General features: G+C 40.0%; 1 protein-coding gene across 2 annotated transcripts; it reads left to right on the top strand.

Annotated features, from left to right (window-relative positions):
- The first annotated feature begins 4,666 nt into the window (after positions 1 to 4,666).
- On the top strand, positions 4,667 to 11,884 carry aida (axin interactor, dorsalization associated). Of its 2 annotated transcripts, XM_024377730.2 has the most exons (11): positions 4,667 to 5,001; positions 5,796 to 5,862; positions 6,139 to 6,192; positions 7,543 to 7,597; positions 7,706 to 7,769; positions 8,033 to 8,136; positions 8,385 to 8,393; positions 9,181 to 9,303; positions 9,515 to 9,637; positions 9,794 to 9,911; positions 10,123 to 11,884. In XM_024377730.2, the coding sequence occupies exons 1-11, from the start codon at positions 4,895 to 4,897 to the stop codon at positions 10,217 to 10,219; spliced, it is 921 nt and encodes a 306-aa protein (XP_024233498.1). In that variant the 5' UTR covers positions 4,667 to 4,894; the 3' UTR covers positions 10,220 to 11,884. The 2 variants fall into 2 exon arrangements, with proteins under 2 accessions (XP_024233498.1, XP_024233499.1); XM_024377731.2 differs by lacking the exon at positions 8,385 to 8,393 and having other exon boundaries at positions 4,668 to 5,001.
- The last annotated feature ends 442 nt before the right edge of the window (positions 11,885 to 12,326 follow it).

Here is a 12,326-nt window from a genome sequence, read left to right as displayed (position 1 = left end):
GGAAAAGAGAAGTACCAATAAAAATAGTATTTAATTTTTATGTCAGAGCATTGTTTCTATCTCATTGCTTATTCCCATCAAACCTCGGCAGATCAGTGATTATTTCACGGAAAATAGATAGGATTAAAGAATGTGTTTCCCAAAAATTCAAACTGGGCCTGGGGTTCGGTGTCAGACCTCACACTAACTGATCGTTAATGAGTCCCAATGCATCCCAGCCTAAACAGTTCCGTATGGAACCGTTCAAGCATTTATTATGATGACATTTTGTGACGTTTTTGTTCATTTTGGACTTTAGACAGATCGGGTGTAACCGATGTGAAATGGCTAGCTAGTTAGCTGTGGTGTGCGCTAATAGCGTTTCAATCGGTGACCTCACTCTCTCTGAGACTTTGAAATAGATGTTCCCCTTGCTCTGCAAGGGCCGCGGCTTTTGTGGAGCGAGGGTGACTGTTGTCTGTGTGCAGAGGGTCCCTGGTTCGGGCCCAGGTAGGGGCGACGAGAGGGACGGAAGCTAAACAGTTACATTGATGCTGTTGACCCATCTCTTTGGAGCTATGGGTAACGATGATTCAAGGGTGGCTGTTGTCGATGTGTGTAGAGTGTCCCTGGTTCGAGCCCAAGTGGGGGCGAGGAGAGGGGCGGAAGCTATACTGTTACACGGGCACGGGAAATCTCGCCCCCTCTCCCCCTCTTCGGCGATTGGTCAACAGGGATTTTCAATTAAGCGCATGTTGTTGTCATTCAATGAGAGACGACTCGTCCTCATGCACATTTATCCACTTGAAAAATACTGCACCAAACATCCTACTCATATGCAAAATTGCACGACTAAGATCTCTTCCGGCAAAAATATTCTTCAGGGTTAGGTTTTACTTAGCATTATGTGTTCCCTACCAAGTGCTTATAAGGGCACAGATGACAGACCGGTAGGATTCCAGTTGAGGTTGTTTAATGACGCAGATTCACATAGAGCATTAACGGCATGGCAGTATGGCTTGACAATTGTGTTAACCAAGAGTGTGTATGGTTCTGAAAAGGGGGAAATGAAATACAATAGTAAATGGCAGGTATAGGCTTAGTACAACCACCCATTACATAAGCTATAAATAATATGGCTACAATAGGTTCTGCTGCACAGGGCAATACCACCTAACACCATGGCTGTGATTTCACTAATGAATGATCAGAGTGCAAATACACAGCACTACTGAGCAGAACCATCATCCTCACACAACTGCATGAACTTGAATGTACAGTATGTATATACCGCACATGATCTTATCACATTGCACATGGTCTCCTACATACTGCTGTTTATGAGTATTACTAACAAGATGAAGGAGTGCTCTTCTATCTTCAGTTTACAATGACAAACCTGCGTCTGCCTGAGGAGAGAAGTTTTAACTTTGGGTGGAGTACATAGGAAGGGTTTGAGACAATTGTATTTGGCTGTCCCATGATTGTGTGTTCACACCCATCATATTAATTGATGTCTGGATAGTAATTTTAAAGTAACTGAAAATTTCACAAACCAGGCAAAAATGACATATAATAGAAAGCTCTCTATAACAGTCTGGTAGAAAAAGAGCATGACCTTGGGTTTAACTCCAAAAACCCTGCATCACACCACCGGTGAGTAGTCACCAAACAAACAAAAAAAATTCTTCATGTATGAAGTGGTGGTAATCACACCACTGCACAAACCTCCCAATCAAACATATGTTCTTTTTAAAGCCTGTTTTATATCAGGAGTTATCATTAAGTGCTTATACAGCAACCAGGCACAGCCAAAAGAGGAATGGTCACTCCTCTCTAGGTTTTCCCCTCGGCTCCTGCCTTTCTGGGCAGTTTTTCCTAGCCACTACAGTATGTTTTGCTTGCTCTTGGGGGGTTTAGGCCAGGATTTAAGAGTACACGTGGCCAATTAAGGCCACATTTTTCTTCAAGATGTTTGAGCATGTTAACACACTTTACAGTTTCGGTCAAACTAAGTAAAAGTCATTAGGTTAATTTGACAGTCTTTTCATAATATGTTATGTTGCCCACAGTGGATTTACAATGGATTTCTGGTAGGAGTCATATTGATGGATTTTATTGTTGAGCTTGTCATTGAATTGAATGACAATACAATTCAGAGTCCAGCAGTTCCCATTCTAAAATGGTTTGCTGCCAGATTCTACAAGAATAGAGTATTGAGCTAAAAGGCCTACCTTCAAACTCAATGCCTCTTTGCTTGACATCATGGGAAAATCAAAAGAAATCAACCAAGACCTCAGAAAAAAACTTATGACCTCCAGAAGTCTGGTTCATCCTTGGGAGCAATTTCCAAATGCCTGAAGGTATCACGTTCATCTGTACAAACATAGTACGCAAGTATAAACACCATGGGACAAACCAGCCGTCATACCGCTCAGGAAGGAGACATGTTCTGTGTCCTAGAGATGAACGTACTTTGGTGCGAAAAGCGCAAATCAATCCCTGAACAATGGCAAACGACCTTGTGAAGATGCTGGAGGAAACATGTACAAAAGTATCCATATCCACAGTAAAACGAGTCCTATATCAACATAACCTGAAAGGCCTCACAGCAAGGAAGAAGCCACTGCTCCAAAACCACCATAAAAAAGCCAGACTACGGTTTGCAACTGCACGTGAGGACAAAGATCGTACTTTTTGTAGACTTTCCTCTGGTGTGATGAAACAAAAATAGAACTGTTTGGCCATAATGACCATTGTTATGTTTGGAGGAAAATGGGGAAGGCTTGCAAGTCAAAGAACACCATCCCAACCATGAAGCACGGGGGTGGCAGCATCATGTGGTGGAGGTGCTTTCCTGCAGGTGAGACTGGTGCACTTCACAACTTCACAAAACTTCATCATGAGGTAGGGAAATTATGTGGATATATTGAAGCAACATCTCAAGACATCACTCAGGAAGTTAAAGCTTGGTCACAAATGGGTCTTCCAAATGGACAATGACCCCATGCATACTTCCAAAGTTGTGGCAAAATGGTTTAAGGACAACAAAGCCAAGGTATTGGAGTGGCCATCACAAAGCCATGACCGAAGCCAATCCTATAGAAAATTTGTAGGCAGAACTGAAAAAGCGTGTGCGAGCAAGGAGGCCAACAAACCTGACTCAATTACACCAGCTCTGTCAGGAGGAATGGGACAAAATTCACCCAACTTATTGTGGGAAGCTTGTGGAAGGCTATCCGAAATGTTTGACCTAGTTCAACAATTTAAAGGCAATGCTACCAAATACTAATTGAGTGTATGTAAACTTCTGACCCACTGGGAATGTGATGAAAGAAATAAAAGCTGAAATAAATAATTCTCTCTACTATTAATCAGACATTTCACATTCTTATAATAAAGTGGTGATCCTAACTTACCTAAGACAGGGTATGTTTAAATGTCAGGAATTGTGAAAAATTAAGTTGAACTGTATTTGGCTAAGGTGTATGTAAACTTCCAACTTCAACTGTATGTTAGATATTGCAGCACTTTCAGAACTAGAAGCACAAGCATTTTGCTACACTCACAATAACATATGCTAACCATGTGTATGTGACCAATATAATTTTATTTGAGATCCTATTTGTGCGTTGTAGCATATATTTGCATATTCCATTATGGAATGCCTACTCTGTGATGTGCGAGTGTGCAATAACTCAATTCACATTTGTACTCCTTTGAAACAATCCACTTTTTAAAAACCTTTAGTAAAGGGAAAAGTCTACAAAAATTTGTCCACTCTGTTTGTAACAGATTCTAGTTTAGGGAACAGACTACTGTATTGAGATGAAATGTTTCATCGATTTAAACATTTGCAGAATATCGGGCCAAATACACTTGGCTTCCTCTCACTACTATATTTGGTCGTGGGTAGAAACGCCAAAGCAGATGCTTCGCATTTATACATTTGTGAAATATCTGTCTCATTGTTCTATCTGTGATAATGTCCTCCCAGGCTGGCCGGAAGTGACACACGGTCAGGAACACAGCTCATTCAGGAACACAGCTCATACAAAACCGTAACCAATCACAGAGAAACCGTCCAACGCCAGATCCTCCCAACAGTGCTCCCTATCCTCTCACTTCTCTCGACACGCTCATTGAAAGGGTCACTCTGGCGATGCAGCTACCTACTACACTTGCTGAATATACCAAATGTGTTTTATAAATAAACCAAGATAGACAACAGCATGTCGTTTACAATGGGAACAAATTAGTCACAGTTGGCAGAACAAGCAAGGAGGTGGGTAGAACCCAAGCACGAGCTGGCATTTATCTGCATATTTTAGTTAGGGAACGCCTACTCTGTGATGTGCGCCTATGCAATAACTCAATTCGTCTTTGCACTCATTTCAAACAACGCGATTTTTAAAAACTTTTGCAAAGGGTGCAGTCTACAAAACTTGGTCCACTCTGTTCATGACAGATATTCGTTTTGGGAACAGAAAACTGTATTTAAATCAAATGTTTAATCGATGAGGAAATTTGCATAATGTCGGACAAAATCCATCTCGTTCCATCTTCTCCTACTGCCGGCCAGTGGGCTTCCAGTCACTACCATATTAGTAAAGTGGAAACGCCAAGCGGAAGCTTCACATTCATACATCCGGTGAAATATCTGTCTCAAACGTTTATCTGTGACTCTACTGCATATTGTGAGAGGCGGGACTTCCCTTCGTTTACGGATAGAGGTTTAGGTGAGAACATAGAAGGGATCGTTACTGTATCAACTATTGGTAGGCCTATCACAGGTTTATGTGAAAGCCTCAGTACAGTAGCACAACTACTAGGATACAATGTTCCGGCGAGGGACATAGTAGCCCATATCGGCGATGCTAACCTGAAACGTCTTGTGCAACTCCACCCTGTGAACATGTCTGATGTCAACAAGACTATCCAGAAATGGCACGCGAGTTTCACAAAAGGCACGGACTTTGATTCTTGGGGACAATTAGTAGAGGCCATAGATGAGTACCAAATGTAAGTTGCATCATCTGTCACAGTGTTTAGAAGAATGACAAGAATGCGAAAGGATGGTTGCATCTTACTATCTATTCAAGATAATGTTTACACCGCTCATCTCGAAATATGTAGTAAAATATATCATTATTGTTTTCATGAAGTATCAGGAAAGCCAGCAAATCTAAAAACCATCAGCAATAGAAAGCCATTGCATGATCTTTGATGTGGTGTAACTGTAACTATTTTCTCTGTGCGTTACATTATCACAAAGATGGGAAGTCAATTTGCATCTGTTACAATGTTGCTATCATATTAGTTTATAAATCACAATTAGAATTTGGGTTAATGCATTCTGAAAATGCAATTTATATGACAGAGCAAGTCACTCATATGGGCATAGGGAAATGATCTGCCACACCCTCCTATTCTAATGGGTGGAGCTCTGATCTGTGGATGTGTCATAAGCTGCTGCTGATGAACAAAAACAAATGAGGATATATTCAAGACATTATTAAATAAGTTTATCTTAAAATAGTATACTGTATTACACAGGAATGACAATCATGATAATTTTGAGGCTACTGTACCTCTTCTCTTGGCCCAGGAGGGGGCATGAGAATAATGCATTTCATTATTTTATTGCCACAACACCCATTCTTAGATGCCTTCAACGATGACTAGTGCTGTAGGTTACAACAATTTTTACTCAGCATATTTGTTAACATATTGTTTCCATATTTTGGGAACTATTAGTTTAACTTGATTAAGAATATGCATTTAACTGATGTTTCTATTTATTTATATGTATATAGACTCGCAAGGCAGCTGCAGAAAGAGGTACAGTCAACAAACCCATCTGACTTCACAGAGGACCAGAAGGTACATACTTTTCTCAGACTAATTTCAACACCAGGTGAATTAATGAATTCTCATATTCAACACTGGGTGAATTAATGACTACTTATAGGCTTAGGCTACCTCAACCTCACTTTCCTCTATCTCATTATCATATAGCCTATGTGGATTTTCATATGCCTTCTTTTTATAGCTGAAAGATAGTTTTTCATCACAACATATTTATTAACAGAAAAAGGTTTGACATTCAGTAGAACACTAATGATGTGAAACCTGATTTGTTTGTTGTTGTATTTTTAGAAAACATTAGGGAAGTTTGCAACATGCCTGGAGATGAGAAGCTCTGCCTTGCAGGTTTGTACCTCTAATTACCCAATACCACTAAATTAATGCTCTCTTTCTACCTATTCATCAGTGTTGAACTGTCTATAGGCGAGGTGATGAATACATCCAATACCAATCTGTGATGGCAAATCAAATGACATTTTATCTATCACATGCCCCGAATACAACAGGTATAGGTAGACCTTACAGTGAAATGCTTACTTACAAGCCCTTAACCAACAATGCAGTAGTAAGAACAAAATACAACAAAAAATAAATAAATAAAAGTAACAAATAATTAAAGAGCAGCAGTGAAATAACAATAGCGAGGCTATATACAGGGGTTACCGGTACAGAGTCAATGTGCGGGGGCACCGGTTAGTCGAGGTAATTGAGGTAATATGTCCATGTAGGTAGAGTTATTAAAGTGACTATGCATAGATAATAAACAGAGAGTAGCAGCAGCGTAACAGAGGGGTGGGTGCAATGCAAATAGTCTGGGTAGCCATTTGATTAGATGTTCAGGAGTCTTATGTCTTGGGGGTAGAAGCTGTTTTTAGAAGCCTCTTGGACCTAGACTTGGCGCTCCGGTACCGCTTGCCGTGTGGTAGCAGAGAGAACAGTCTGTGACTAGGGTGGCTGGAGTCTTTGACAATTTTTAGGACTTTCCTGACACCACCTGGTATAAGAGGTCCTGGGTGGCAGGAAGCTTGGCCTTACGCACTACCCTCTGTAGTGCCTTGCGGTCGGAGGCTGAGCTGTTGCCATATAAGGCAGTGATGCAACCAGTCAGGATGCATTCGATGGTGCAGCTGTCAAAACCTTTCAGGATCTGAGGACCCATGCCAAATCTTTTCAGTCTCCTGAGGGGGAATAAGTTTTGTCGTGCCCTCTTCGCGACTATCTTGGTGTGCTTGGACCATGTTAGTTTGTTGGTGATGTGGACACCAAGGAGCTTGAAGCTCTCAACCTGCACCACTACAGCCCTGTCGATGAGAATGGGGGTGTGTTCGGTCCTCCTTTTCCTGTAGTCCACATTCATCTCCTTTGTCTTGACTATTAATCTAATTAAGTGTGTATGTGGACATGTTCCGGCTCGCCGGCCAATTATCATATTGATGAAAATCCCGTGTCTGTGTTATGACTAACATACGATTGATTACATGATGTTACACTCATTCTGTTTTTTTTAATGAATTCTAATTCTTAACCTTCCATGATATGCATTTAACTCTGTAACACAACCTTGTCAGTGAATCACAGGAAGACTTTGTCAGAATTGTCAGATGTTCCAAGGCTGTGACAATTGGCTCCAAAATGTATTCACGTCTTCAGCGAATTCTTGATTTCAGTATTTCCCATCTTCTTTTGCTCCTTTAGTGCACACAATCTCAGGAGGAGTTCAAGTTGGAAGATCTGAAGAAACTGGAAATTAGTGTGTATACTAGGAAGAATTTGATATCGTCAACATCTGAATGATTTATTCATCATAAGTTGAATGTTTTGGCAATGATATGTGTTAATTGTGCTTTTCTCTCAACAGTTATCAAGAGTATTTTGACGTATAACAAAGATTTTCCTTTTGATGTGCAGCCAGTGCCCTTGAGGTAAATGAAGATCGATGAACCATCACAATGCAGGCCACTTATTGTCGTACCCAATGTAAATACAGAGAAATCCCAGACATTTTTTTGTTTAAGTACACAATAATCAGAACAAATCAGAGCAAATTATGGAGTAAAGCAAACGGTATTACTAAAAAATCAACAATGGCTTCCCCACCTGAATGACCTAATCTAATCTCCTAACAACGTGCTGAGTCTGTATATATTCAAAACAAGTAATCTGATGAATGAAATCTTACATTCAGGAGAATCCTGGCCCCGGGGGAGGAGGAGAACTTGGAGGTGGAAGAAGAGGAGGATGCTGCTACAGGAGCAGGCTCCCCAGAGTCCTTTCCCAACAGAGTACCAGGTAAGTACTCACAAAGTACTTGCAAAGTACTCAACAAATACAGTGTTTTATTTGTAATCTATGATGTATATAGAGCATTCATAATCATTGGTCACTATTCTGAATCTGTTGACTGTGTAATTTTGCCATGGTTATTTATTTTGGCTTTGTGGCCCTGTTTTGAGTGCCTTTGTGATTGCTGTCTCCTCTGTTCCCTGTCTCTCTGCATGGCTTCATCGCTCTGTCCTCACTGCCTGCTCCATTCACAGTTTTGCAAGGTATGGTTTGGTTGAGAAGTAAGGGACTGGCATGGGTCTGAATGAGTCTGTCTTTTTATAGTTTTGTCGTAGCATGAATATGATTGCCTACTAATGGACAGTTTGTTATTATCAAAAACCCTATCCTACTACTACTAGATAGCTTTAGTTGTTGAATCTACTTTTCAACGTCTTTTTTTTTATAAGCATTCACCAAAACGTGTATGTCATCTTAGCCTTATCTGTTAGTCAGTCTACAACTTCTTCTGCTGCCTATTATTGTATAAGTAAAATACTGCTGACAGTAATGACTTGAAGAAGGATCTGTAAGTATAAACACTGGTTACGTCCCAAATGACACCCTATTCCCTATGCAGTGCATTACGGGCCCTGGTCAAAAGTAGTGCACTATAGTAGTGCACTTGTCCCCCTTGCCCTTTTTATTTTTGTATTCCTTGTAAGTTCTTGTGCTGTTAGGGGAATAACCTATGTGTAAATGTAACAATCTGCTGCTGTATGTTTTTGTGATATTTGTGATCGTTTTGTTTGTCTTGTGTAGTTTCTTAATCATTGTACACAAACTGTATGTGTAAACATGTATACGCAGGGCCCAGCTGTAAAAGAGACCTTGGTCTATGTCTGTGTTCCTTGTTGAAATAAAGGTATAATAAAATAATAATATAGGGAGTAGGGTTCCATTTGGGACATTACCATTATCTTGATTTCAGCTGCATTAGTTCTGGGAACGTGGGAATGTTTTCTGCAATTATTGTATCTTAGAAAGTTACAGCTTTCATGTCTCCAACAGGGACATTGTTGCCACGGTTACCCTCAGAGCCCAGGATGTCGCTGCTCACAATAAAGATTGACAAGATTGGGCTGAAAGATGCAGGGCAATGCATTGATCCCTACATGACAGTTAGTGTGAAAGGTACTATATATAGGCTATATTGTTTACATTGCTGAGATGAGTTGCTTACCTTCACATCTGAAATGGTATGGTCTGAAACAGTGATAATCTAGAAAAATGTTAAAATAATTATCTCTGTTGAGTTGACACTTGACAGTACATTTTTTAAAATATATATAATTTATTCCTGCAGAACAGCCCAAGTGAATCTGAACATTTTGTTTCCCAACAGATTTGAGTGGCATTGATTTGAACCCAGTGCAAGACACACCTGTGGCAACCCGAAAGGAGGACACATACGTTCACTTCAGCGTAGACATTGAGATCCAGAGACATATCGAAAGACTACCAAAAGGTAGTCAAACGTTCTATTTCTACTGAATTAGTAGTGGGGGCCTCTATTTAGCCAGTATCATGTAATATTAAGCTAATACAGTGTCATTTTATGTTCAAATCCTTGCAGAGGGGTTGGGCAGACAATTGTTAATCCTGAATTTTGTTCACATTCCAGGGGCAGCTATTTTCTTTGAGTTCAAGCACTATAAACCCAAGAAGGGGTTTACCAGCACAAAATGTTTTGCCTTCATGGAAATGGATGAGATCAAACCTGGTCCCATTGTGATTGAGTTGTGAGTGACACATTTTGTGTTTTCCAGATTAACTTTCTTTAAATGTACTCACTATTTTATTTTAAGATTAAAATAAATTACATTTGATAACTATTTCTGTTGAGAATCTCAGATTTCAGCTATTTTTCTGGGAGGGGGGGGTTATAGGGTTCAGTCTGCTCTTTGAATATACCGTTTGAATTAATCACTTCATTATGCTATCGGATGTCAGGTACAAGAAGCCTACTGACTTCAAGAGGAAGAAGCTCCAGCTCCTGACCAAGAAGCCACTCTATCTCCACCTCCACCAGACGTTGCACAAAGATTAATAACCAAGGTAACTGAGTAGAGCACATCAAGAATGCAGAAGCGCCACAGAATTCCACTGTAGTCATCAGACATCCAGCAAAGTTTGGTGTACCGACTCCCTATCCGCCTCCACTCACATCAGCAATACTAAACCCAGCTGGCCCAAATGCCACAACCTCAACTCTGTGATAGGACGGCCCTGGATGACACATATTAACTACAGCGGTGACAACACACTACTGTATAATGGTGCTTTGTAACCAAGTGGGAGGTGGGAATTTACCAGTTGTGAAGTCGTAAATACCAGTTGGATGCCTTCACGTGCTTTGATAAAGATCATTTGGCTAATGGCCAACAAGCTACCTAAACCATAAACTAAAAAGCTATCATGCTGGTAAACAAATGAGTGTTAAAAAAACATATTAATAGATTGCTTTTCATAAATAATGATTTGTTGCATTTAATTGCAGAAAAATGCTGTTATCCAGGTCATTTCCTAAGTAGGTGACGACAGAGGTCAGCATGTGGGAGAAGTGGGAGCTCAGGATGATGTATGAGTTTCCCACTAGTAATTACCAGTTGGAGGGCCTTTCAAATAGATTTTTCCCAGTTGTATATGGTAAATTCCCACTTGGTTACAAACGCATTTGACCCCTCTGGTGCCAATTAGCGATCACTTTTTTCTCTCTTCTCTGCATGACGCTCAATGGAAAAGAAGAGTTGAGATAGCAATTGGTACTGTATGTCAAACAACCAGCAGAAAAACAACCAGCCTCGTCTTTAGTCTTCCTCTGCCTTTCCCTTTGGGGATGAAAGAGGATCAACATGGTCATTGGTGCTCAAGTGGTGTATTGATGATGTCATATCCTGGTGCAAATGTCAAAATATCTCATTGTGCCCATTTGACACTGCCAAAGTGAAAATATATAACTGCCCTGTTCATTTACTTACATCCTTATTACTGATCTAGCGTTATTTAATAGGTAAAAGTAATATATTGGGATATTTGCTTTAATCTATCCTATCACATTATATGTGTGATTACTTCAAGGATGGGAGGAAGGATGCATTTTTTTAGCTTTCAAAAAGGATTCTGAGATGCTATGTCATCCTGTTATAAAGGGAGTTGAAAAGGATGCTGCATGTAACTGAAGTTGACTTTTACCATTGTTTTGAATCCTGTTCCCATCAAGGCCACAATGGCTAACCACTATTTAAACATTGTCTCCATTTTATTAAAATTGATATTTTTTTGTTGTAATGGCACTAACTGAATACACTTATGGTGCTTTCAAGACATCTGGGAACTCTGAAAAAATTTGGTCAAATCATGACGTCAGTGATCTTCGGGTCAGAAAGTCAGAGCTCTAGAAAGGTGCCAGAGTTCCCAACTTGGAAGTCCGAGTTGGATGACTTAAAAGATTTCTCCCAGTCAGAGCTTGTTTTTTTCAGAGTTCCCGTTTGTCTTGAACACACTGAAGTAGGAGATTTCTGTTCCCAGTTGTTTTGAACACGGCATTAAGAGACACTAATCAGTGCATATTATTGTGTGTGCTGTCCGACAGGGTTGACGATTGTCAATACAGTGTTGTGCTTTTGGTAACAGGTTGTGAGAAAATGAACATTTATCATTGGACTGACAATTTACACTACTTTCATTTTTAATAAACAAAATGCTGTTTGAATAGTGGTCCTTCTTTACACTTACTAAAGGAGCGAAACCAAACATGTCAAATTTTGTTTGACATTGCAGGTGACCGCTGACTGATAAACAAATGACCTCGCATCATAAAATAAACGACTCATTATTCGTAGATCAGTTAGTCATAATGAATCACATATTTGATTCTCACGAACATAGCCACTGCCGTGTAAGACTAGCGAAGGCTTTGCAGGAGTGCCCATAGTAATTACCAGAATTATCCACTTAAATCAGGAATAAAGAGATGGGTATTACTGTAGCAGTTGTTAGCATATACAAAGACAGCAAATTCAATCCACTTAGTCATCATGATTAACCTTCAGTAACTCCATTTATGGCGTCACATACTGTAGAAATGTACAATGTCAATACAAACCCTGTTCATTCTACCTGAACTGTTTCTGTAGACTAGAGCAGGGTTTTGC

Source organism: Oncorhynchus tshawytscha, unplaced genomic scaffold, assembly GCF_018296145.1.
Source record: "Oncorhynchus tshawytscha isolate Ot180627B unplaced genomic scaffold, Otsh_v2.0 Un_contig_766_pilon_pilon, whole genome shotgun sequence".
In the NCBI taxonomy this organism is placed as follows: domain Eukaryota; kingdom Metazoa; phylum Chordata; class Actinopteri; order Salmoniformes; family Salmonidae; genus Oncorhynchus; species Oncorhynchus tshawytscha.
Note: the sequence above shows the minus strand (reverse complement) of the source record. Positions and strands in the feature narration are given on the sequence as shown.

Coding starts and splice junctions, on each gene's coding strand:
- aida (XM_024377730.2), top strand. CDS start 4,895: ATGTCTGATGTCAACAAGACTATCCAGAAATGGCACGCGAGTTTCACA. Junction 7,770..8,032: donor GTGCAGCCAGTGCCCTTGAG/GTAAATGAAGAT, acceptor TCTTACATTCAG/GAGAATCCTGGCCCCGGGGG. Junction 9,638..9,793: donor TATCGAAAGACTACCAAAAG/GTAGTCAAACGT, acceptor TTCACATTCCAG/GGGCAGCTATTTTCTTTGAG.